Here is a 26,995-nt window from a genome sequence, read left to right as displayed (position 1 = left end):
TCCTCTAACTGCCAAATCTACCCACATAATTCGATCATTTATGTACCTTACAGAAACTATGTTGCGTGCAATAGTATTCTGATGAAAAGCCCTACCCCACACTATGCAGTTCCCTTTTCAATACCCGTAGGTACACTTTTTAATCTGCTATCCCTTCCTCATAATCTCCCCTTATCCAAACATCGCTTACTCCTAGCACATCCAGATCCATCCTCTTTGCTGATTTTATACCAATTAATTTTCGAGCAGTAAATTTAGTGGGTGCCACCAGGGACATAGTGGCTGTGTTGAGAGCCAAGTGTTGCCTCATTTCCAGGCAGGGTTTATTTTCACCTGGTATTCCCGCTATTAATCAGCAGGATTCCCACTCGGGGTCAAAATGCCTTCGAGAAAACTGTTTTCAGAAGGTTGCGGCTTCAATTGAAGAAAACAGAGGACCCATCACTGAATTCAAGGGAGAAACAATGCCTTGCACATAAGTGTTTTGTTTGTGATACTGTGATTAAGGTTGTGTGTTTGTGAAATTGTAAATATTTGTGATTAAATAACTCTGTACCAACTGACAGCATCTCGTGTGCGTCTTTGTGGATACATTAGCCTATGATTAGCGAAGATGGTCCAGAACATGAAGCAAAGTACCATTCTACCATTTTTCTGGGGCTAAGTAAGAGGATTTTCTGTACCAGGATTACAACCATGTATGTTGGTCCTAATACATGACTGGTCATATAAACAGTACACTCACTCACTAAAGGAGCATAAAACCAAAGAACTTTGAAGTATTCTGTCTCATGGTATTATAGGGAGTGCATCTTGCCAATCCAATTACTTCAAGGTAGCAATGGCTACAAATACGTATGAAATCACTATAATACACACAAATCACTGGTCACACAATTATTTGATCTCAATGGGGTTCTAATTAAATATAGTAGTCTTTAAGGAACTATTTCTAATATCCAATTTTAAAAACAATCATTTAAGATTTTATTGAGTATCACTATATTTTAAATATTTGTAAACAAAACTGTCTTATCTTGATCAAGCAAAAGAATATTCAAAAATAACATTCATGCTGGGTTAAGGGCCTCAAAATTTTTCGTAGGGATTTTTTTTTTTTTTTTTTTTTTGCTATTGACTTTACGTCGCAACAACACAGATAGGTCTTATGACAACAATGGGACAGGAAAGGGCTAGGACTGGGAAGGAAGCGGCCATGGTCTTAATTAAGGTACAGCCCCAGCATTTGCCTGGTGTCAAAATGGGAAACTATGGAAAAACCATTTTCAGGCCTGCCGACAGTGGGGTTCGAAGCCACTATTTCCCGAATACTGGATACTGGCCGCACTTCAGCGACTGCAGCTGTCGAGCTCGGTTCACAGCATTCTACCCCTCTACAAACACACATGAAACTGATGATGATGCTCGTTGTTTTAAGGGTCGTAACATCGAAGGTCATCGGCCCCACATATGAAACTACTGGTGGATTTGCATAGGGAACTAATCTTACTGATAATATGACCAGAAGTCACCTAATGAAAATATTCATATATTCACATTTACTCCCAATGAACAGATGATAAATGTATTTTGCACATCCTATGTATAACTTAGAAAGTCTAAGCATAGATTCCATATGTATGTTGGTCCTAAGACATGACTGGTCATATAAACAGTACACTCACTCACTAAAGGAGCATAAAACCAAAGAACTTTGAAGTATTCTGTCTCATGGTATTATAGTAAACTACAGAGTATAGCTCATCAGGGCTGAGAAAAAAAAACTGTTTATGAGGAACTGGGAATGATGAGAAGAGAGACTATCTATTTGAAGATGGCAATATCTGAAGATTTGGAGACTGTCCTCGCCCTGCTCCCTCTTCAGACGTTGATATATCACCAAGTTTCTTCACTGTGTGTTCCTAATGTTCTGTATCTTCCTATATATGATTATGTCGTATGGAATACACTATGTGATCAAAAGTATCTAGACACCTGGCTGAACATGACGTACAAGTTCGTGGCGCCCTCCATCGGTATTGTGTTAGCCCACCCTTAGCCTTGATGAAAGCTTAAACTCTCGCAGGCATATGTTCAATCAGGTGCTGCAAGGTTGCTTGCGTAATGGCAGCCTATTCTTCACGGAGCGCTGCACTGAGGAGAGGTAGCAATGTCCGTCGGCGAGGGATGGCACGAAGTCGGCGTTCCAAAACATCCCAAAGGTGTTCTATAGGATTCAAGTCGGGACTCTGTGCAGGCCAGTCCGTGACAGGGATGTTATTGTCGTGTAACCACTCCGTCACAGGCCATGCATTATGAACAGGTGCTCGATCGTGTTGAAAGATGCAATCGCCATCCCCGAAGTGCTCTTCAACAGTGGGAAGCAAGAAGGTGCTTAAAACATCAATGTAGGTCTGTGCTGTGATAGTGTCACGCAAAACAACAAGGGGGGCAAGCTCCCTCCATGAAAAGCACGGCCACACCATAACACCACCGCCTCTGAATTTTACTGGTGGCACTACACATGCTGGCAGATAATGTTCACCGGGCATTTGCCGTACCCACACCCTGCCATCGGATCGCCACATTGTGTGCCGTGATTCGTCACTCCACACAACGTTTTTCCACTGTCCAATCGTCCAATGTTTACGCTCCTTACACCAAGCGAGGCGTCGTTTGGCATTGACCTGCGTGATGTGTGATTTATGGACAGCTGCTCGACCATGAAATCCACGTTTTCTCACCTCCCGCCGAACTGTCATAGTACTTGGAGTAGATCCTGATGCAGTTTAGAATTCCTGTGTGATGGTCTGGATAGATGCCTGCCTATTACACTTTACAACCCTCTTCAACTGTCGGTGGTCCCTGTCAGTCAGCAGACGAGGTCGGCCTGTACGCTTTCGTAGCGTACGTGTCCCTTCACGTTTCCACTTCACTATCACATCAGGAACAGTGGACCTAGGGATGTTTAGGAGTGTGGAAATCTTGCATACAGACTTCTGACACAAGTGACACCCAATCACCTGACTACGTTCGAAGTCCGCGAGTTCCACAGAGCACTCCATTCTGCTCTATCACGATGTCTAATGACTACTGAGGTCGCTGCTATGGAGCACCTGGCAGTAGGTGGCAACACAATGCACCTAAGATGAAAAACTTATCTTTTTGAGGGGGGTGCCATCCAAGCATAAGAGAATCCTAATTGTTGGAATACTGAGAATCTTTTAATCGTATAAAATATTAAGTACACATGAATTAAGAGCAGTCCATATTTGGCAACAACCTCTGACCAGGCAAAATCAAATACCCTAACATTATCATTACAAATCTAGGTTTCGAAGCATCATTATAAGAATTGTCTGCAGTATTATCAACAGCATCATATTTGTCAGTCATTTTTGCCATGACTGCATGAACAACATGCTCATCCCCTTTTTAGTCACAGCACTGCAAATGTTCATCTGGATTGTGTGCCAAAAGACTGAATTCAATTCCTAAATATCTGCAGTATCCATTCGGAGTGAGGGCATCCTGCTGATGGTGATTCATCCATCTGATGAAGATTCTGAGCCTTGTGCAGACCCCTTGGTGCTATTCATCTGGAATAGGATATATGCCAGAACTGGGTTTCATCCTCTCCTCTCCCATCTCATTAACTCCCCTGATGAGAAAAGGCACCCACCCCGTTGTGATTCATCACACTTCATACCCAATCCCGTAGATTAAGTGGGACAGGCATTGGCCACGCGTTGGACACACATTGCACATACTCATCTATGGCCAGTATTTTATGTTCACCATTCTTAGAGATTGTTGTTCAAATATCACCTATTAAAGGTTCAATATTTCAAGTGTCTGCACCTTTGAAACTACAATGAGCAAAACAGTCCAGAATGGTTTGTCTCTCATGCCCAGGTGCACCATTCTCTGTTAAATATCGGGCATTATGAAACTGTGGTAAAACTCTTACCGTGGTATTGTCATTAACCTGTTGCACCACTGCTAATCCTTGAATGATGAGTTCGACAGTAACTAGTCTTTAATTTATCCAGAAGGCAGTGATATTTTCGACAGTCATGTGTGTCTCATTTACCCGGTTCCCAGCTATTTACATTTTGTCTGGAACCGTCAGCTGCCTTTATTTCTAGGATGTATTATTTAAATAATTCTACATTTTTATTTTTAAAAAGTACTGTACAGTAAGTTAATCATTTTTCTACTTGTCAGAATCATTGTAGTAAATTTTTTTGTCATCTTCTATTATAACCCTTTATTTATAAGATTGATTAATTTTGTTTTGTTAAGTTAGTTTAGGTTATTATCAGAATCAGCCAATATGGAAAAGGAAGGGCAAACGAATGCGCCCAATTTTAGTGCATTTGAAACTGAAATGCTCACCGACTTAGATTATTTCTTGGTGAAACAGAATTATTTCTGTGAGTTGGTCACCTATTAATTATACCAAAGATGACACAGTCTTTTCTCTCTGTTCATCATCCTCAAGATACTGTATATATATATATAATAAATGGTGCCAAATCCACTTTAACTGTAAGATCACAGCACTCTGGATACATGCAATGTGAGTTTATATCGCTCACTTTAAGACCAGTAAACTTTATTGGATCACGACACTTTTGATGCACATAATATACAACTTACTCGTAGGGTTATGTAGCGTACATAGGTCTTAATGCCCAAGTTAGCTGCTTACCCGCTCGCTCACGACTGGTTAATTTTTAACCTGGTAAAACGTCGCAAATTTCAAAATTGAGCTCGATGCAACAGTAAGCTATCCATTTTACCACGGTTAAGTCGTAACCGAGGTTGATGCACCCAGGCTTCAGTCTCATACTGTCAGATATAAACTCCATTGTTTGTAAAACAGACACCACTGCACTATGCTCCTTTGCTGCGGACATCGACAGGATATTCTTTTCGAGAGCTTCAGTGAGTAGTCTTCCAACTGTGTGATATGCCAGCCTTAGATTCTATAAGACACGTCTTAAGGGGCAAGTAGCCGAACAAGGTATTAAGACAATTTACATGAGTGTGCGCCATATAACTGTTCAGTAAAATTATGATCAATTCTACCATCCAAATGTTATTCACCATTCCAGTTCCTTAATCATTCTAAAATGACAGATGTCATCCAGGCATTGCTATTAGATGTACAATGTATGGGAAAAGTGTCCAGTCTAATATTCTTGAAACTCTGAGCCTTCATGCCTTCTTGTTTTTGTTTGTCAGATCCATAGATGGCTGCACAGCCCAACAGAGTTACATCAAACTCGTCAAATTGTCCCCACTCTGCACGAACAGCCATTCAACAGAGTACAATGAAATAAAATAAACCTGTCTAATCCGCACTTCTTTCAACATCAGAACTATTCCCCTCCTTAAATGCTCTTTAGTACTAAATTCAATGTCCTCTTTCCAACTTGACATCCTTTTGTGTGTACTTTCGTACCCGAAGAGAGAAAATTTCACAGCACATTCCTTTGCCTAACATTTCAACACTAGACCAGTGACACACATACCTCAGATTATCACAATTTGTTTGGAGCTCCCTCTATCCTCTACTCCTTAACATACTATTTCATCAATGTCGCAGCTTTAGTATTTCCTTTAGTTGCAGCCCACAACAAAAGTAACTTATTTTCTTGCTTTCCCCACAAGTGAAACTGTTGTCTTGAATGCCTATAAATATCATGACAATGGCGTCGACTGTCGTAGGTGGACTGGTATTTAATCCTGTCCAGTAAAGTAACTTTCTTAAACTCAAACATTTTATTCATGATGCCATCCTAACTTACAGAATCATTTGATGGGCTGTCAGAATACATTATACATACCTGCCAACTTTCCGAATGACCAATCGGTAAAATCCCCGTACGGCAAAATACGCGGGAAACCAATGCACCAAAATATTGTAAAACACAACAAAATTCATGTATTATGTTTACTTTATATAATTAAGAGTTCAGCAGAATAAATATAAAACACTACACGCAAGTGACGACATTCTAAGGGACAAAATATTTTACCTCAGTTAACTAACACAAATACAGTTGAACCTGCCCTAACGGACGCCTTTATTCAGCGGACACCTCCCTAAACGGACATTCTTCCATGGAACTCTTAAATAAGCCTCATTTAAGCGGACACCTCGAATTATGGACAGCGGACATCGCCATTTGTCATGTCCACTTGTCTTAAGGGGACTCTACACATTTCAGGACAATTTCTTTACACAAAGCTATGTCATTCTTTCTCTTAGTATCATTCTGCTGACATACAGGAATTCCTTTTGAACGTTTGTACTATTTCAAGTTCAAGGAAAAGAGAGATGAAACATACATAAGAAAGCTCAAGTAACTGTGAAGTTGATTCTTCTGTACAGGGCTCTTTCCAGACCTTTCATTAGGGCCATCTGGTGTTCTAATTAGTGTACATTCTGAAAAGTCTAGCTGCCCGGGAATGTACGAATGATTGTTTACTCTCAAGTTACCGAGGGATTTTTCAGCATATCAATTAAACTTGAAAAGGAAGAGACACTCTTGTGCTGATTGTTGAGGCAGATATACCATTTCATTCGGCCAGCAAACATGAGTAGGAGGGACGAGCGCGTTTAACCTCGAGAGACAGAAAAAATTCCATTAAAAATTAAAACTGTGGGGAAACACAACTGTGAAGAATAAAAAGGACATTTTAAGTGAGTGGGTGGAACGCAGGAATCGAGAAATAAAAAGAAAGTGGGAGTTAGTTTTCACTGGTCGATGCGGTATATGAGTGGTTCAAATCTGTTGGAGCAAAGAAACTGAATGGGCCAATGTTACAAGAAAAAGCGCAAAAAATTGCAAATAACCTGAAGTTGAAATTAATTGAATAAACAATTTGTATGTCATACTGGGTTGTTATTCCCTTTTCAAGAATATTTCAGCAAAGGAAAATGTGCTAAATTTGTACTCCCAGCTGAATGATTACATCCCAAAACTGTAATAAATGTAAAATCAGTAAAATCACTTGTAATATCTCCTAAGCAAATATTTAGATGGCAATTATATAGAATAATCAAAATAAAGATGTATGCTTATATTTAACATGGATGTCCTTTGTGTTAAAATGTTCCATTAATTTTTACAACCTTGTTTTAGCGCACACCTCTCGTAATGGACATTTATCTGTGGAACCGAAGGTGTCTGCAGAAGAGAGTTTGACTGTATCTTTAAAATGCATCAATGAAATCTACTTACATAATATACTTTGTTTATGCACACAACTAATTAAAACTTTGCAGTATGCTGCTTCGCATAATCGCATACACTAAAGTTATTTACACCATCACACTTCATTCTGATTAAACAGCTAAAACTGTGGCTTGCATTGCTTTCTTCAGAAAGTCAATAGAATACATGTTTGCATAAATTGCTTCGGAACTCCTTCAAAATGAAAATGGCTTCCAGAGTTCCAATGGACATCAATGACCTGAACTGTGTCCTTTCTTTTTAATCAAGCTAAAAATTTGTTCATGCTCTGCATTACTGTGTGATATGGTGAGAACAGACAAAATGAATCTAGAGATCCTGCCATATTTAGAATGTCCATCAGCTCCAAGGATATTCAACAACTGTGCCCATTTTGAATCAATTTTTAGCTTGGTTACCTACAACACTACATAAGTTGTCTATCTGAAGAGCTGCGAAGTGGCTTTGGAGTTCATTCGCAGCATCATCACTTGTTTCATTTTCTATTTTACACAAAATAACATTAAACTTCTCCAAAAAGAACTTAAAAAAAGAAAGCTGTGCTTGTTCAATGGCATCTAGTTTAGCAACCTGTGCATGTTTTAGCACATTGTTATCAAAAGGGAAGTTGTTGACCTTGTAGTTACAAGCTGACTGATGAGAAAAACAGATTTGTCTTCATCTTTTAGCGTCTCAACAAAGTTTGAGGTTTGAATGACAATTACCAATTCTTCTGGTTCTGGAGTGGGTGATACTGGACATCAAGCAATGCAGACCGTTTAACTACACTTGTCTTGACAAACTCTGTGAGCATCTGTTCAATAGATGTATCATTAATTCAAATTCAAACAGCACGTGGATATGTGTGGAAGCACTCTGAAGGACAGTATTGATCTTACCAAATGATGGGATAGTCACATGTAAAAAAGTACAAAATGCCATGTTTAGGTCAGAGGAAAGAATCATCTTTTCTTCACGAGATGTATTGGGATTCACGTTTCAGAGAACAGGTGAGTCACGTTTGGAAAAGCGTGGCATTCTTTTGGTAGAAGATGAGAAAAACGAGAGAGGATCACACACACTCTTCATTTGTCATCAGACCTACTGTGTCCTTTGGGAATAATAAAAAAAAAGATACATTGGCAGAAATATATGGAGCATACACTAGCACCCCATCCTTAAAAAAAAATTATAGAAGTGTATCCCGCTGATCTAATTATCTGTCTTAACACCTGGCTATGGGTAATAATTTTGTGCACACATGCTTCAATAACTTCTTTGTTTCTTTTCCATGCATACTTTGAAATTTCTTAGGATGTTCTTTACTTTTGGCACTCTTCACCAAGTAATAGAAAATATCAGTAAGAATCTCATCAATTCTAACTGGTAAAGTTGCAACAGCATTTTCAGCAGCTAAGTTAATTACATTGCAGCTGCAACCAATACCAAAAATATCGTGATGAGCTTTCAAAACTGAAAGAACTCCATTTTTCTGTCCAATCTTAACAGGACCATCGTCAGAACAGAATGCCCGACAGTTCTTAAGTAGCTCTTTATTCCATTCCACCTGCGACAATAGCAGCTTTCCTATGTTGCGTCCTGTTGAATCCCCTTCCAATGCTGGTGCTGATAAAACAGTACTTATAATAGTTTCTCAAGCAGCATCATAAAAAGTAACCACAATGGGATACAACTTGGAATCTGTACCATTGCTTCCATCTGTCGACAAAGAAAAGGGACTGTTCTGTAAAGAAGTAACAATGTCTTGTGTTACAGTATGTGCCATTTCCTTTCGGACACACATCGTTTCTGTGCTACCACAACCATACTATTTTGTGATTTTCAACGTAGGAAACTTTCTGACCAAAGATCCTGCATTATCAGCTGCACCCAATGGAATGTTGTGTTCTATATCGTAAACACTATCACCAGCTTTGGAAAAAAAAAAAAAACAACTTTATTTTCCGATTTTCTTCCTTAGATTTCAAATTACCAGGATGTTTAACAGACTTTACATGATTGGTCAGGTCATTTTTCTACCATGTGCTATGTTAATATCAGAAGAGCCCACAGTAGGAAACTCAAATTCCTCATCTTTTCTCAATTTCAGTATACATGGAAAATTCAAAGAATAGGTTTCCCTAAACACCTGATGATGTGTTTTCGTAGATTTACTCACGATTACTGATAAACAACGATCATAAGACAAAATAAGCAATGAACACAATTCAAGTTACTCCACTACTACATAATCTCAGCTTCGCAATAAGTGGCAATAAAAATGAAGCAAATTAGAAGACAAACTTAATTAATGTTTTTTCATAACTACCACATGACCTATGCTTTGTAATTCGTGGTGAAAAATGAAAGAACTATTTTTTACACAGGATGGTAAATTTTACTGAACGAATCAATGCAAAGAACAAGCGTGCAGTTAAGCAAGAGTCAGTCTTTTTCAACACAAACAAATCTATATGGACGGACTGGGATTCAGGACTCAACTCATATTCCCAGTTGAAGACCAACGATCGGATGAATATATTTCTGCTAGTGGCTTTTCGTCGCACTGATACAGATAGGTCTTATGGCAACGATGGGATAGGAAATGCCTAGGAGTTGGAAAGAAGCGGCCATGGCCTTAATTAAGGTACAGCCCCAGCATTTGCCTGGTGCGAAAATGGGAAACCACTGAAAACCATCTTCATGGCTGGCAACAGTGGGATTCTAACCAACTATCTCCCGGATGCAAGCTCACAGCTACGCGCCCCTAACCGCACGGCCAACTCGCCTGGTCGGACGAATATAAATCAGAGCAATGTATCGAATATTCGCCGGTCACAAAGTGTGTATCGACGGCGCGCGGAAGTTTATTCTGGCACAAATTTTAAAGATCTTGGTACATAAAAACTGTAAAATATATATATCTGTAAAACTGGAAAACACGGTCTTTCTGTAAATTTTACGTACAAACCGTAAAAGTTGGCAGGTATGATTACAGTTCAACCCACCAACAGTTCAGTGTTCAAAAACACACTTGACTCGCAACTACCATCCAGGTTTTTAAAGTCCCCTACCACAGGTAGAATACCCTTTTCACACTGGCCTTCATGCAGCGGTGACTGACTTTACTTTATTTCTCTGCTCTCTCTCATAGTTCACAGAAGCTTCTTGCCTTATCCATGCAAAACTTCTCTGTTCCATTATATGGACCATGTTATGCATCACTAGACCAAGCGCCATTTTGTAAAAACCAGTATTTGTGCGCATTCTGTTGAGAAACCACGTAACTTAAATGGACAAAAATCACCGTACATGTCCTAGTAACAGTTGCCTTAAAATATGTGAAAAATCTAAGTGCAAATTTACCTATGTTTGATTTTGTGTTTTGCATCACGAAACCAAAAGCGATAAGCCAATGTTTAGTTATGCAACAGTAGACCAAGCGCCCTTTACCGGTCTGTGGTCTAGTGATGCTAAACGAAACAGGTGGCTGCACTGGTTCACAACAGACCAGACAACATCAGCTGTGTAGTGTTTACTAACCTAGTATGTTGTTACTGTGCATGTTTACATGGTAAACGATTGTGCTGTCGTATTTCTTACATTATGGTACCAGTAATGGAGGCTATCAGAGCAAGAACCGAACGCATTGTTACAAATGCAATAACGATTTCTAATAACTATGAGGTTTTACAGGTAAGAAAACGAACGATTTTGGAAACTCACCCCACGCTAGAAAAGATAACTTTGTGCTATGTTCTCCCAGGACACAGTTTTTTGCCCAACGACAGCAATTTTGGAGACAGAGTGCGCGTTGAAGCTACAACAACAGTTGTACACTGTGAATGACTATATGAATGTGATGAAAATACGTCGTAGAAAGAATGCTTTGGCTGTTCACAGAATGGAACAGAAAGAATTCTTTGGAACACAAATGCTGGAAAAACAGATAACAAACCGTAAAGTTGACATGGAAAATCCCAAAATAAACTGGCTGAAAATGATAGAACTTGAAATCAGAAAAGACAAACCTCAAAGCATTTTCATGAAGAGTGACTTTGACCAGGACACTGGAGTTGAATTAAGTATTCAAAGAAAAGAAAGGAAAGAGGAACTTCTGCGCAACCAGTTCATTTGAGTGAACACTTAATTCATCTGTGGCCAGGAGGGAAACCAATTTCAAAACCTAAACTTGAAGACTTGAAGTCTCTTCTGCTGCTGGTTCCAGAAGATGCCAGACCAATGTATCGGTCTTTTTTCACCGATAACAGTGTGGAAGACGATATTGATGGGTTCAATGGACAACTTGACTTTGAAATAGAAAGTGAATAATGACAGATTTTGTTTTCATTTATGTTTCTTTCTTAAATTTTGTTTAGTTACTGAGCAGTATTGTGTTTCATGCTAATTAGTGAAAATGACTTCCAATGACACCTTTTAATTTTAGGGGTTTTGTTTATGTTTATAAGATTAATCAAGTATCTTTCGCTATAATTCATGTTTTACAGTATTGTGATTCAAGCCAGGTAATAAAAAGCTTTTAAGTGTAAAATACATAATGTCTGGGTTCATTTTGGATTTGTTGTTGTCTTGTAAGCTTTATTATTTCCATTTTTATTCAGTTGTTTTATATTACATTACTATGTTTTGTGCCAATTAGTAACAAATAAAGTACTTTTTATTGCAAAATTGTGAGTGTTATTGCTATTCCTTCACACTACCGGTAAGAAAAGGAATTTCTACAGAAGTCTTGAGAGCAAAAATAACCGACTTATTTCACAATTCCATAACGTTAAATTGTAGATTTCACAAATGATTTGTATCTTAGGTAAATGTAATTTACAACTTCATTTACAATTATGTGTCCAATATAGTGAAATGATTATTTATTTATTGAACTGTAAATTTCTAAAACGTCATGTAGTTTACTTATGCTTTATCACAAACTAGTCCAAATGAACTGTTTAGTTATGCATAACGCAACCAAAGGACTTAAAGGTCACTTAGTCTGTTGATGCAAAACAAAAATGCACAATCAAACAACAAACGTAAATAGACTAATCGCCATTTTATTTATGTTTAGCGTTGTTTCATAAGTAATTAGGTTGAGGTTTTACAAAAGAGTTCAAAAATAATAATTCTTACTTATTGCAAAAAATTGGGAAAATTTAACAATAAATGGATTTTTAATCGACTGGAAACTTTGAGCTCAATTATCTCAGAATGGTGTTTTGGCGCTTAGTCTAGTGATGCATAACATGGTCCATATTCAGCTCATGCAGGAAGTAACATGTTTTTATGCAATTGTCGAGAAAAAAGATTGGACAGTGAATGGAACCAAGCCAAGGTTAGAGGGTGTGGTTTGACACTTAGAGCTATTCACAGTACATTGCTGACAACACATTCCAATAAACAGCTCCTATTACTTACTTATGCTCCAAAAGGCACATTCTAACAAAAGATTCTAGCACATAACGTTAATTTTTGGTCTGATTAAGCAGTGTACAAGTCGCATTAGCTGAATCCTTTCTTCACATATCTGGATCAGTTGGTATACAACTGGTACTAGCGAAGGGCTTTTGGCTATATATGGAGGGCCAATTGTCCAGAGTACACCAGATCTCTTATTTTTAACCATAGTTCAATTAATTTATTTGCCCTACTCCAGGGTACATTCTCAAGTAGGTATGGATACTAAAACTGAAGTACTATGGCTGAACCAAAGTGCTCAGAACATTAAAATACCAACAACATAATTTTTTTTTTAAACTCCTTTTCTATCAATAATATTTTTATTATCAATTTACATGTCCATTAGCAGTGAAACTTCAAGTATTAAGTTGGGAATGGTCCAATGCAACATAACTGACCTAAGTGTCAATCATACGGACGACAAGTATGACAGCTATTTTTAATTTATTTATTTATTTATTTATTTATTTATTTATTTATTTATTTATTTATTTATTTATTTATTTATAAAAACTTACCCCTGCAGGAATGTTGAGACAGCAATCTGCCATGCTGTAATCACTTTCTAGTCCACCCCAAGTCTGCAACATGAAAATGTACAGATAAAAAGAGATGTTAACGGGCATCTATACTAAGACTAAAAAGAAACAAACAAAATAAAAAGAATAGGGAACAAGTTTACTTATTTGTATGTCAAAGACATCAGAAGAGTATCATCAAAATGACAAGACTGCTATGTAGGAAAATTATAAAAGGTTTCAAAAAAAACATTTCATTCAGCATTAGGGCCAAACCACACAGCATGATACAAAACAGTTTCAGGTTGGTTGAAGCTGCTGAGTATGTATCAGCTAGCACAAGACAGCGGGATTACAGTATGAGGCTACTTTGGCAACGTTTTACATTTGATTAGTGCAACATGCTATCATACAAACTATTTCATAATAATTACCTAACATTTCTCCTTCATTTGACTCGTAATTAGCACATTTCAATAAATAATAATTTGATTATTGAAAAAAATAAAGAGCATGTCAAAACGCCTGATATCAGGCGTTGCCACTGGGCAAAAGCATAAAACACCTGATATCAGGCGTTTGCCACTTGGAGGGTTAAAATAATCAGCGGATCTAATTTGCAATGCCTTATTTTCCTATAAAATGATTATAGAAATAGTGTAATATGTAATGTAATTCAAAAAGGCACTGATTCGGAAGTAGAATTATATATTTCATTCAAAGTTAAAGTTGAAAAAGTAATAAAAATACACAAGCATGGATAAAAAAATAGTCAATATAATAAAAGCATAGTTATTTTTTTGCTAGGGGCTTTACGTCGCACCGACACAGATAGGTCTTATGGCAACGATGGGATAGGAAAGGCCTAGGAGTTGGAAGGAAGCGGCCGTGGCCTTAATTAAGGTACAGCCCCAGTATTTGCCTGGTGTGAAAATGGGAAACCACAGAAAAGCATCTTCACGGTTGCCGACAGTGGGGTTCGAACCTACTATCTCCCGAATGCAAGCTCATAGCAAGGCGATCCTAACCGTACGACCAACTTGCATGGTAAATTCATTAATAGGATCACAGTGGGGGAGAGGGAAAAATATGTATTGACAAATGTACTGCTAGATTTTCATCTAGTTGTCACAAGACACAAGATACTAAAATCAATCAACATTGACAATCTGTTGTGAACGCGTTTGCATTTATATTTGACAAGACATGATAAATGGTTTTCCGTATTTATCTCTTCACATAAATATGATGATGGACACTTTCTCGGGGATTGACGTTAAACATTAATTTGGACTTTAAGGAAACTTTTAAGCCCAAGAAAAATATGGGCCGTCGCTTTGGAATTAAAAATATAACTGGATGAATACATTGTTGTACTTTCGTCCTGTTAGGCCGGGCGCACATTGAGAAGCAGTTGGCCGCAGAGCAGGACAGCGCGAAGCTTACGAAACTGCGAAGTGGACGTGAGCGCACATTGCGCATGAGAATGTTTCGGAACAATTGACACTCGGTGTTCTGGAACAGCGGAACATAACTGTGCACTGGCACATTGTGCCGAAACAGGGACATAGTGCCCAACCCTAATCCAGAGTGCAGACAACACTGATAAGGAGACTATTATGACAATAGCTACAAATCTCCTGCCTGAGTATCACACACAGATGCCAAGCAGGCTTTCAATTTAATTCTGTACAATGAACAGAATCCTTGTTCCAAGCCTATGGACATTTAGTGGATAAGGAATTGGCGGGGTATAGGAGCATAACCCAGAAGTCATCTGCCAGACGAATGAGCATTATCGACATAAAACTCATAACTGTTTGTTGGTCATGAATTGATATCTGAAGTTGAACAGATTGAAGAGGGGAAGGAATGCAAGGAGATGGGATGCAGACAAGTTGAAAGAAAAGAGTGAGAGGGATTATTTCAAGGAACATGTTGCACAAAGACTAAATGAAACACAATAAAGGAAGAATGGACAGTCATGAAAAATGAGGTCGGCAGGGCTGCTGAAAAGATGTAAGGAAGAAAGGAAAGATCAACTAGAAATCAATCGATAACACAGGAGATACTAGACGTGATCGATGAACGACGGAAATATAAGAATGCAAAAAATGAAGAAGGCAGAAAAGAATACATGCGATTAAAGAATAAAGAGGATAGAAAGTGCAGGACATCTATGGAACAATAACTGAAGGAGAACTGCAAGGGTGCTGAAGGTCGTATAGTCCTTGGAAAGGTAGATGCTGGATACCGGAAAATCAGAGAAACCTTTGGTGAAATGAAAACTAGGTGTATGAATAGTAAGAGCTAATACAGAAAACCACTTCTAGGGAGAGACGACAAGGCAGAAAGATGGCACTAACGTATTAAACAGATGTATCAAAGTAAAGCTGTAGGTGATATGGTTCTGGAACAAAAAGAGGCTGTTGAAACTGATGAAATGGGAGACCCAATTTTGAGGTCAGAATTCAACAGAGCTTTGAGAAACCTACACAGGAACAAAGCACCTGGAATTGATGATATTCCCTCTGAATTATAGACTGCTTTAGTTGAAACCAGCATGGCGAAGTTATTCCATTTAATGTGCCAGATGTATGAGACAGGAGAAGTGCCACCCGATTTTCGGCAGAATGTTGTTATACCTATTCCCAAGAAAGCCGGGGCTGACAAATGTGAAAACTACCGCACCATTAGTTTAGTACCTTATGCCTGCAAAATTTTAACATGTATCATTTACAGAAGAATGGAAAGACAAGTTGAAACTGAGTTGGGAGAAGATCAATTTGGCTTCAGAAGAAATGTAAGAACATGTGAAGTAATCCTGACCTTACGTCTGATCTTAGAGGATCGGAGCCGGCCCCGTGGTGTAGGAGTAGTGTGCCTGCCTCTTACCCGGAGGCCCCGGGTTTGATTCCTGGCCAGGTCAGGGATTTTTACCTGGACCTAAGGGCTGGTTCGAGGTCCACTCAGCCTAGGGGATTAGACTTGAGGAGCTATCTGACAGTGAGATAGCGGCCCCGGTCTAGAAAGCCAAGAATACCGGCCGAGGGGATTCGTCGTGCTGACCACACGACACCTCGTAATCTGCAGGCCTTCGGGCTGAGCAGCAGTCGCTTGGTAGGCCAAGGCCCTTTAAGGGCTGTGGTGCCATGGGGGGGTTAGAGGATCGAATTAAAAATGACAAGCCGACGATCATGGCGTTCGTAGATCTAGAAAAGGCTTTTGATAATGTTGATTGGACCACGCTATTTGAGATTCTGAAGGTAATCAGGATCAGATAATGAGAAAGAAGAATTATCAACAATCTGTACAAAATTACATCACAGATGACTCCACAGACATCTACAAAAAGCTCTGTAAGTTACTTCCCGAAACTTTATGCCGTGATCAATTAGTTCTACATAATGCCCAACAGATGGCAGAAGAGATATCAAATTGGCACATGAGAGTGAGCCAGGAAACTGAAAAAAATTAAAGTCCTCATTCACCTTCTATAGACGGGTGTAGCAGTGCTCGACCAGCCGTGTCAGCCAGTCTACAGGCGGCCGTAGCACTCATTGGGTTAAATATTGCTACACTATTATAATTTGTGTGAAGGAAAATGTGATCTTTCTAAATATTCTAGAATCATTGCTTTACCTAGCATTGAAAAAATTTCAAAAACTATTCAAAATCCTGCAGTTTCTGTAGGGTAGCACATTCAAATATGTCTGTCTCTAATGTGTTAAGGGATAAGTATCCAGATGGTGGAAAATCAGCTAAGTTGTTTCCCCTCCCTGGTTGTAACTTGCTGGGGTTCCTGGATGATGTCTGTCCTCTATATAGAAGAATATTCACTCATAAATTATATCCCAAGCTTCACGAGCTACTCATTGAGTGCCAACTTGTTGAAAACTTCTTAAGAAGGAAGCCATACATTCCAGTGTCGACTCAGTTAAATGCAACTTAAAATGTTTCAGTTAAACGCAACTTAAAAATCTCTCCTCCAGCATGTCGAACACACAAGTTAAATATAAAATATAAGGGGCGATCAAAAAGTTACTGTTCAATAGCCGTACAGTCCTGAATCGGGATGCCAATCAGGCAAAATTGCTAAGAGCATTGAGGCACTCATCCACCATCGCACCAGGTCAAAGATCCCCGTATGGTAAAATAGTGTCCTGCTGTGTGAAGAAGTCTGTAACCACGTGCTGCACATCTTTGACCGACATGAAGCATCGTCCCTTCAAGGCATTTGTGAGGGGACCGAAGGGGTGGTAATCACATGGGGAGAGATCTAGACTCTAGTGTGGGTGCTCGAGTTTTTTCTACTTGAGTTGGAGAACCTTCTGCGTGGCCTTCCAGATCAACTGGCATCTTGTGTTGACACGCGACCCGCAAGGAACCTGGTGCACCATTCCACAACGGTGGTTTTTGACAGACATGCTGTCCCATACAGAGTCTGCGTTCTCTGATGGATGTCCACCGGTGTTTGTCCTTCGACAACCAAGAACAGAATAACAGCATGATGGTCCTGTTTGGACGCATTTGGTAATAACATGGCCATAATTCACGTGGCTGCATTTAAAGCACGCACCTCGGCATGATGCCACTGCCACACTAATCCCTTTGCCTACATGTCCACGCTTATATACCCACATCAGATCCACGCTACGTTGCATGTCTGCTGCAGCAACGCCCTTAAACTATAACATTTTGATCACGCCTTATATTACACTATAACATAACTGTAAAAAAACCACATTATTAAACAAGGAATAATAGTATATATTTTTATTCCTTGTTTAATGTGGTACGAGGTGCAACGAAATGAAATGATAATTAAAACGTCAAAATGTATCCAGTGACTCGAATCTAAAACGAAAGATTAAAAATGAAAAATGACCATCAATCCAAAACAATCAGTGGATCCAATTCGCAATGCCTTATTTTCTGGGATGATTTCTGTTTTCCAAAGGGGTCCAGAATCCAGGACACTAGCTCCTCGTAATGGTAGTTAACACTGGTAAAGCAGAACCATGATGTTCCTCATATAGTGGTACCAATCACAGTTAACGTAAACTCATGGTGTTCCTCACATGGTGGTACTAATTACAGATAATGTAGACCCATGGTATTTCACAAAACATGTAACATGTCACATGTAACACAGAATCATGGTGTTTCTCACATAAAGGCACTACTCACAAGCAATGCAGACCCATGGTGTTCCTCGCATAATGGTACTACTCGCATACCCACGGTGTTCCACACACAGTGGTATTAATCACGGGTAATGCACAATCCCGCGGTGTTCTTCACATAATGGTACTAATCACAGGCAAATCACAGGCAACATAGACCTATGTTGTTCCTCATATAGTGGCACTACTCATAGGTAGAGGCGTTAGTTTTTGTTAATTAGCAATGAAACGAAAAATCAAATTTAGAAGTTAGGATGGTTTTATTTTTATGTATTTACACTTTTTGTTGTCCAGAAGTGAATTTAAATTGCCGAATAATGCAAATTTTGTTAGTAACACCATAAACAAGAATCTGCAAAATAAAAACATTTTTCTAAATTTTTTCCCTCACTACTCCAAACACTCTCATCAACAAGCTGATATTCGAATTTGTTTGGGTAAATTCAAGAGTGATCTATTGTATAGTTTCACGAGGGGAAATCAATACTATGATTTGTTACACGGCGACTGGAGTACTGGAGTCTGTCTTGAATAGTAGTGGTGTGGCCGGTGATGAACCAGCTGTTATCATGTGGCATGCATCGTTTAGCCAACTACCTCCAAAAAGTTACGGGATTGTTCAAACTGGTGAATAGTAGCAGTGTGGCCAGTGATGAACCAGCTGTTATCTCTTGGCATGCATCGTTTGGCCGACTACCTCCAAAATGTTACGTGACTGTTGTTCAAATTGGGAACTACGTTTGCCTCTTGTTACATCGGTAGTGAGTGTGATTTATGGTAATGAATTCTACACGATTTAATAAACAGTGCGCAAAATTTGCGTTATCATCGAAGCTAATGCATTATTTGTGTGAAGCAGTTGGCGACCACGTATTTGTCGCGGTAGTTCCGAACTTCGCAATAAGCAGAGATGAGAAGAGACGTAATTTAAATATTATGAAAGGAATTCAAGAAAAACATTTTGCGTGTGGTTAAGCCTTTATACAGTACTGGCATGCGACTACAATCAACCGTGTGATAACAGTGTTTGTTACTGCGCAATGCAAAATAAGGTTTTAAAATGCAGAAGGTAGCAGTTTCTGCTAAGGACAGACTTAAAGAATATACGAATGAAGGATTTATAATTTCATGTGGCATTCTTATTTGAAAATATTGTGATTGTCGCTTAGAATATTACACTAAAGATGCTTTAGACATACCTTGCAAATCGGAGAAGCATTTAAAACGCAGAGAAACTTTGCATCTTGAAGTTAGCATTCATAGAGTGGCCACATTGAAAGAAACAACACTGAGTGCTAGTCACGTGAAGGATTCAAAAGAAGAGTTTATTTTGAACACAACTACTTTGTTCGTGAAAGCTAACACACCAGTAGAGAAACTAGACAATCCTGCTACCGTATCCATACTTGGCTTAATATGTTCGTGGAAGTGGAGATTTACCATCAACAAACCAGATCCGTCAGAAATAAATCCCCATGATCTGTGAAAGGAAAAGGAAAAATAAGGAAGAGCTAAACAGCACAGACACGTTTCTGCTATGTGACAAAACAACTTCATCCTACTTCATCCATCAGTACCATCAGCTGAAATGAGCACCTGTCTGCCTGCCTGTTGTTTTAGATTCTGCCAATAGTGTAAAACTGCGCCAATGCTACATTAGAAATTCTGAATTCCTACGAAATTGAACGGGAGTGTGCAGTGACAGTAGTTGCAGATCTGCACGCTATACATGACAAAATAAGTAACTACTCTTCAAGGACTGACTGAAGATGTTGGTCATGTCCAGTCCTAGGCTCATACAGTCAACCCTGTCGGCTGTATATTTGAAAACAAGCTGACCGAACTGAACATGTGCATAGTGAAGACAAAGAATACCTTCTTAAATATGCAAAAAAAAAAAAAAAAAAACAACTAAACTGCATTTCTACAAGAGAAATATGAAAACACAGAACAAGAGGATAAAATTCTGGTTTTCCCAATGCCTGTGTGACCAAGATGGAATTCCTGGTTTAAGGCTGCAATGTATATGGCCACATATGTGGAAGATCTGGTAATATTTTCCAAAACACTGGAAGATCAAATTCTGGGGTCAAATTTTTCCAACAAGCATCGACATCCAACAACCCAAATGATAAATTACAAGCAGTGTATGCTTCTATTGTTCGTGCCTCCCTTATGGACTTGCTTAATTTCTTAGAGGGATCTATATACCCAGCAATTCATGTACTTGCTGGAAAGCTCAACCTATTAAGGAATGGTGGAGTAATCAACCAAACCATTCTCCAGAACTTGAAACAGATTTAATGGTTCAGTCCAAGTGTACGTGTGTTGTCCAGTCAACTCTAGTAAAAATCAGGACTTTAACCATTTTAGGACAGGGTATATTCAAGGAGGGCGTGCCTAAGAAGACCAACTGTTTAGCATACGATATGGCGAAAAAGACCAAGGCGTTCGAGGCATATGCTTCACGTCTCCTTTCAGAAACCTATAACTTAGTCTGTGATAAAGGTTTCTTCACGATTTTTTTTTCAAAATCTTGACGAAAGAACCCTTTTTTCTTATGACATGTGAACAGAGGCAGTTTGAATAAAATTATTTAAAAATAAGCAATATTTTATACACACACTAAAAATGTTTTTTAAATGTTGAAATGAAATATCTATAGCTGCTAAACTAGGCAAACTTTATTCATGGCAAATGTATTATTTACATTCCATACTTTATTTTTTGTATATTCACTTTTTTTTAGTTTGGATTAAAATGAATTAACAAAATATTGTTATTGTCAACTTGGCGACAAATCTAAAAAAAAACCAGCACATCAGTAAGCATACATTGTTGCCTACACTTTGTAGATACAAATCCAGAACTTCTGAATAACACCAATACACACCTACAATATCACACACTGAAACTGACCCAATAATGTTTCCAGTTGTTTTCCACACTTACACAAACTTGTTTTAAAATGTGTCGCAATGCCCACATCACGGTATCCTCCTTGGTATTTGGTACACACAGTTCTTCAGCTGGTCCTTTAAGGGTTAAAAATTAGTAATAATAATAATAATAATAATAATAATAATAATAATAATAATAATAATAATAATAATAATAATAATCCTCTTGAAACGTGTGGCAGCACGTAACCTAGTGCACTCTTCTCAGTTTTATCCTTTGTTTGCTTGCTTACGGTATCTCCTTTTCGAGTGGATAAATACTTTGAGTGTTGACTTCTGTGCCGGCCCCATGGTTGATTTCTGTTTTAAGTGAAACAACCATCGCCTTTGTAAATAATGAGTGTTTCTCGTAAACGTATGACAAGTTGCGAATTGTAGGCAGAACTCGAGAAGAACTCTGACGATGACTTGTCAGATGGTTTATCAGATTTCTGGAAAACGGATGCCATAAATAAGCAAACATACAAATGATAAAACTGAGAAGAGTGCACTAGGTTATCTGCCGCCACACGTGGTTTATGTTGAATCAGCAACAGCAGACTGCACAGCTCAGGGAAGAGGTTAGCGTGGAACAGCGCTCTGCATTAGATGTGCTGCATTCTACTTGTAGATGTTTATTTCGTGCTTTGACTCTCACACTCAATCAAACTTTAATCCAACAGTCCCAAAAGATCTTCAAGACAGTTAATATAGTAATATTATTCATGTACTCAAATATTTGACTACAGATATCCTTTTACTTCATTGACGAAATATCACCAGCTGGTCTTTTTAGCCAGTGTGATCAATGACGGTATATCATCAGTTTGTCTTTCTTGCAAGGATAGTCACGGACGATTGTAGAAGCCATTGGGTCATTGAATGATCCTCGGCACGCACCTAAAAATGTTATCACCTACAGAACAGCTCCAGTTTAAGAAGAATACCCCATTTTTTAAGAGGAAGTAGTTTCAAACCGTTCTGAGGCTCACAGCATTTACCTGCCTGCCATCAAGAACCAACTACACCAAGAAGATTAAGTAAATGTTCCAGAGATCCTCAAGGGATTAAGGCTTGCACACTGAGACTATGCAACTGCTGCATTGAAATGTGTGTGTTATCCATGTTCAAATGTGGATTCTGAAAGGACAATTTTACAACATAGTCTCATAGTAAATTATAGGAGGCGACGACTGACAGCTGCAAATGCTGAGACACTTACCATGATCTACTTTCAATAATTTTACTGCAGTATTCCAATAAAAATGAAAAAGGTAACTCGTTTTCATTTTAAATATATTTGGAGATGCTGCATGGGGGGTGAATATAAAATAAAAATGTGACTCCCTTATAAGTGTGTTCTAATTCTTACAAAGCTACATTTAATGGTTTACTTCAAACTTTATTCATTTTATACATCTTGAAATGCACTTACTGTACAAGCCTGATCACATTTCAAATGTTAACATTTTTTCTGAGAATATAATAAAAACACAAAACACCATGGTTTGATTTTTAAATCAACAAAGTTCTAAAAAAAATTTATAAAACTTTCCAACACCTCTACTCGTAGGTAATGCAGACCCATTCTAAAAACAGGGGAACCAACACAATGTAGCACAGTGCACAGCATCTTCTCACGCACTAACATTAGTCTATGCACATAATTCATTCATTTAATTCCCATATTGATGAACTTAACTATTAACTTTAATATAATCCATTCAGCACTAGTTTCGGCCCTTTTTCGGGCTGTCTTCAGCTTAACAGATAAACATGAACCCCAAGTACAAACTAGCATCCATTAAAACTTGTTGGACAAACATATAGTAACACATGGTAGAGGAGTTTTTTTTTTTTTTTGCTAGGGGCTTTACGTCGCACCGACACAGATAGGTCTTATGGCGACGATGGGACAGGAAAGGCCTAGGAGTTGGAAGGAAGCGGCCGTGGCCTTAATTAAGGTACAGCCCCAGCATTTGCCCGGTGTGAAAATGGGAAACCACGGAAAACCATTTTCAGGGCTGCCGATAGTGGGATTCGAACCTACTATCTCCCGGATGCAAACTCACAGCCGCGCGCCTCTACGCGCACGGCCAACTCGCCCGGTGGTAGAGGAGTTAACATGATATCAATTTTAACACATAGTTCGTTAAAATTCAGTTGAAGTTTGTATATAGTTTTTGGCGATAAATATTAATTCACCTATGTATGTCAAAATAATTACAACTAGGATTCAAAGACTTGTTTATGACTATTTGTAATACAATGTAATGTTTCGTTCAAGTCATAGTCTGTATTTACATACGTTGAATATTAGTTGACTATATAATTCATTTTCAAAACCAATTATATTTGTATGTCTAAACTACAATAGAAGTCTGCTATAGCGAGTGCAGCATGTAACGAGAGTCCCTTTCTGTCCCTTCAAAATTCCTATATTAAACTGTGTATTATCTCCCGGATACAGCGATAGCCGTACCACCGACGCATCCCTTACTACGAGTGATTAAGCATGCAAGATTCTTTCCGTTACAGATATTTATGCACCCAGTGATTATATTTCATGCGATCAATCTTTGGTATAGTTTTCTCGCTATGTCCACAAGTGAGCTTACTCGTCGGCATTCGCAGGTGATGTCCGAGTCGATTATTAATACCCATTAACTGCTGTTCTGAAAATGAAAATCGAAATGAAACAGAAGAATAGGTTTCCGTAATAAATGTGTAAATAAAGTGTGTGATAGTAGTTAACTTGCTAAAAATAAAGGCTAAGTAAATGATAGCTTAATTTTAATGCTAAATACTGCAATGAAGTAAGAATGGGATACTCCTCAAGATATGGCAGAGTGCATCATTGCTTTAAGAGGGAAGTTTATATTTTCTCACGTCTGGTTAAATTTTGGAAAGGTTATTTGCACAATGAATCAATAACAGTAAATTTCCACCTTTTTTGATACCTACATTTTCATTAAGCAAATCAATCATATACAGTACATGTTTCATTCCATTTGGAACATCTTCAGTTTTATTACAACGCTTAAGTGAAATTACAAAATATTTATCTTCTTAAGAACATCTTAGTAAGTACCTAGTTTTACTTAAAATCTATGTGAATTTAAAAATTGAAATAAATTAAAATCAATGTGGATGGTTGAATGGGGTGGTGAAATTGGAGGGAAAATGCATTTACTTATTTTAGCCTATTTTCAAACTATATCTATTCATTTCAACAGATGTTATAAAAAATGTTTTTGTTTCCAGCACTTTTTTTTTTCACTATGATACACGATATTCTGCTGGTCTACTAATAACACGTTTTTGAAAAATAATTCTCCTTTGTCACTGTTCTATATTTTACATGGATGTTCTCTTCATTTGCTCCTTCCAAGGCAAATGATGTTTGTTTTAATTTTATCAAAGTGTCTCTTGAATTCAATTAATTCACGTACCCGAAGCTGATTGCTGTCATACTATTATTAAAAGAGCTTCCCCGAAATCTGAAATGAAATAAAATGGGGGAATGCTTTTAAAAGCATGTTTTAACTTCTGCACAAGGAAACCTAGTATATAAAGAGTGGTTTCATACCATGTTGTTGACAAAATCTAGTATGTCCTTGGATGAGCGACGGCTTATGCAGCCTTCCGTCTTGTGAAGTAACGATGTGTATGTTCCAAAGCTTGCTCCTCCTTTGGGGGAGGCAAGGCTATGGAGTGGGGAGGAGGCGTGTCGCTTACGGTCACGGTTTCAGCTTTGGAAGAAGGGGTAGGGGGAATAGATATACTGGAGGATGGAAGTTTGTTCATTTTCTTATTTTTATTGTCTGTATTCTTTTTAATGCCTAATGCTTCCAGATGTGATAATATCCCTTCGTATAAAGGGTTCCTGTTATCAATTATATCATTCAGGTAATTATCCTGATTACTTTGTTGATCTAAATAAATGTACATAATTATGTTCTAGTGTATTTTGTAGACCACCTTTATTTGTTTTATGTAATATTGTCAAATCTTGGTCTATAGCGGTGAACTGATGACCAGTTGTACTCATGTTGGCCCATCGAAGGGATATTATCACACCTGGAAGCATTAGGCATTAAAAACAATACAGAAAATCAAAGGAAGAAAATGAACGAACTTCCGTTCTCCCGTATATCTTTTCCTCCTACCCCTTCGTCCAAAGCCAAAACCGTGACCGTAAGAGAGACGCCTCTTCCCCACTCCACAGCCTTGCCTCCCCTGAAGGTGGAGCAAGCTTTGGAACACACACATCTTTACTTCACAAGATGGAAGGCTGCATCAGCTGTCGCTCCTCCAAGGACACAGTAGATTTTGTCAACAACAAGGTATTGCAAGTTATGAGTCTCATTATAGAACCGTTATTGGATTTCAGAATATAGAAGTTACAACATTAATAAAAACCACCTTTCCAATACAAAACAATCCTTATATTTAGGATAAAACCATTAATCAGATGTTAGAACTAGGACATGTTTCACTTATACTTCGTAAGCATCATCAGCTTGGTATTGTCGCTAGTAACGTAGAACCATGGTAATTTATGTTGGGGTACTAATCAAAAGTAGCGTAGACTCACGGTGTTCCAAACATGATGGTACTACTCACAAGTATTGTACGTCGTACAGGTAACGCAGACCTACGGTGTTTCTCACATAATAGCACCAATCATAGGCAACGCAAACCGATGGTGTTCCTCAGCTACATGTACTAATCACAGGCGCTGGTATTCCCGTGGTGTTCCTCATATGGTGGCTACTAATCACAGTCAATGCCCAGACCCGTGGTGTTTCTCACAATGGTACTAATCACGAGTATTGGAAACCCACAGTGAAACCCTCTCTGCTGCTACTAATCACAAACCTATTGTGTATCGAATATAGTGGTACTACTCGAAAGTAAAGGCGACCCATGGTGTTCCCCACATGATGGTACTAATCAAAAGTAGTTTCATGGTTCTACAGTAATACAAGCATCCCTTGGTCGACCCTCTTAGTTGCCTCTCACAACAGGCAGGGGATACCATGGGTGTATTCTTCGTTTGCATCCCCCACCCACAGGGGGTAGACAGAGAAAAAAGAAGGGATCAGTAACGGCCGAAGAAAGCCAAGGGCCACGAAGGGCGTGAAAATGAAAGACTCCCTAGGCCTCGAATGCTCTAATACCGTCGGGGTCAGGAAAGAACAAGAGTTGACCAAGGGAGGTTGGACAGGATAGATGAATGTGAGGAGCCTGGCACAAGTAAGTTGAAGCAATGCCAGGGCTCAGCTAAGGGCCCCATGGTCGCCACCCCACGCTCCCAAGTTAAGAGCTCCTTAGGCCCCTTTAAGCCGCCTCTTACGACAGGCAGGGGATACCGTGGCCGTATTCTTCATCTGCGTCCCCCACCCACAGGGGGTCATATAATATAAAACATCTGATATTACACTGATAAAAATTAATTTAATAATAATATTATTTGTTTTACGTCCCACTGACTACTTTTTAAGGTCTTCGGAGACGCCGAGGTGCCGGAATTTAGTCCCGCAGGAGTTCTTTTACGTGCCAGTAAATCTACCGACACGGGGCTGTCGTATTTAAGCACCTTCAAATACCACCGGACTGAGCCAGGATCG

General features: G+C 38.7%; 1 protein-coding gene across 1 annotated transcript in view; it reads right to left on the bottom strand.

The window, feature by feature from the left end:
- The window catches only part of HUWE1 (HECT, UBA and WWE domain containing E3 ubiquitin protein ligase 1), a 1,366,532-nt gene that overhangs the window by 1,256,499 nt on the left and 83,038 nt on the right, over window positions 1–26,995 (bottom strand). The window contains exon 5 of the mRNA XM_068226019.1: window positions 13,238–13,300. Coding sequence (XP_068082120.1) covers window positions 13,238–13,300 — 63 coding nt within the window. The remainder of the gene's footprint in view (window positions 1–13,237; window positions 13,301–26,995) is intronic.

Source organism: Anabrus simplex, chromosome 2 (assembly GCF_040414725.1).
Source record: "Anabrus simplex isolate iqAnaSimp1 chromosome 2, ASM4041472v1, whole genome shotgun sequence".
NCBI lineage: Eukaryota > Metazoa > Arthropoda > Insecta > Orthoptera > Tettigoniidae > Anabrus > Anabrus simplex.
This window is presented reverse-complemented; position numbering and strand designations above follow the sequence as displayed.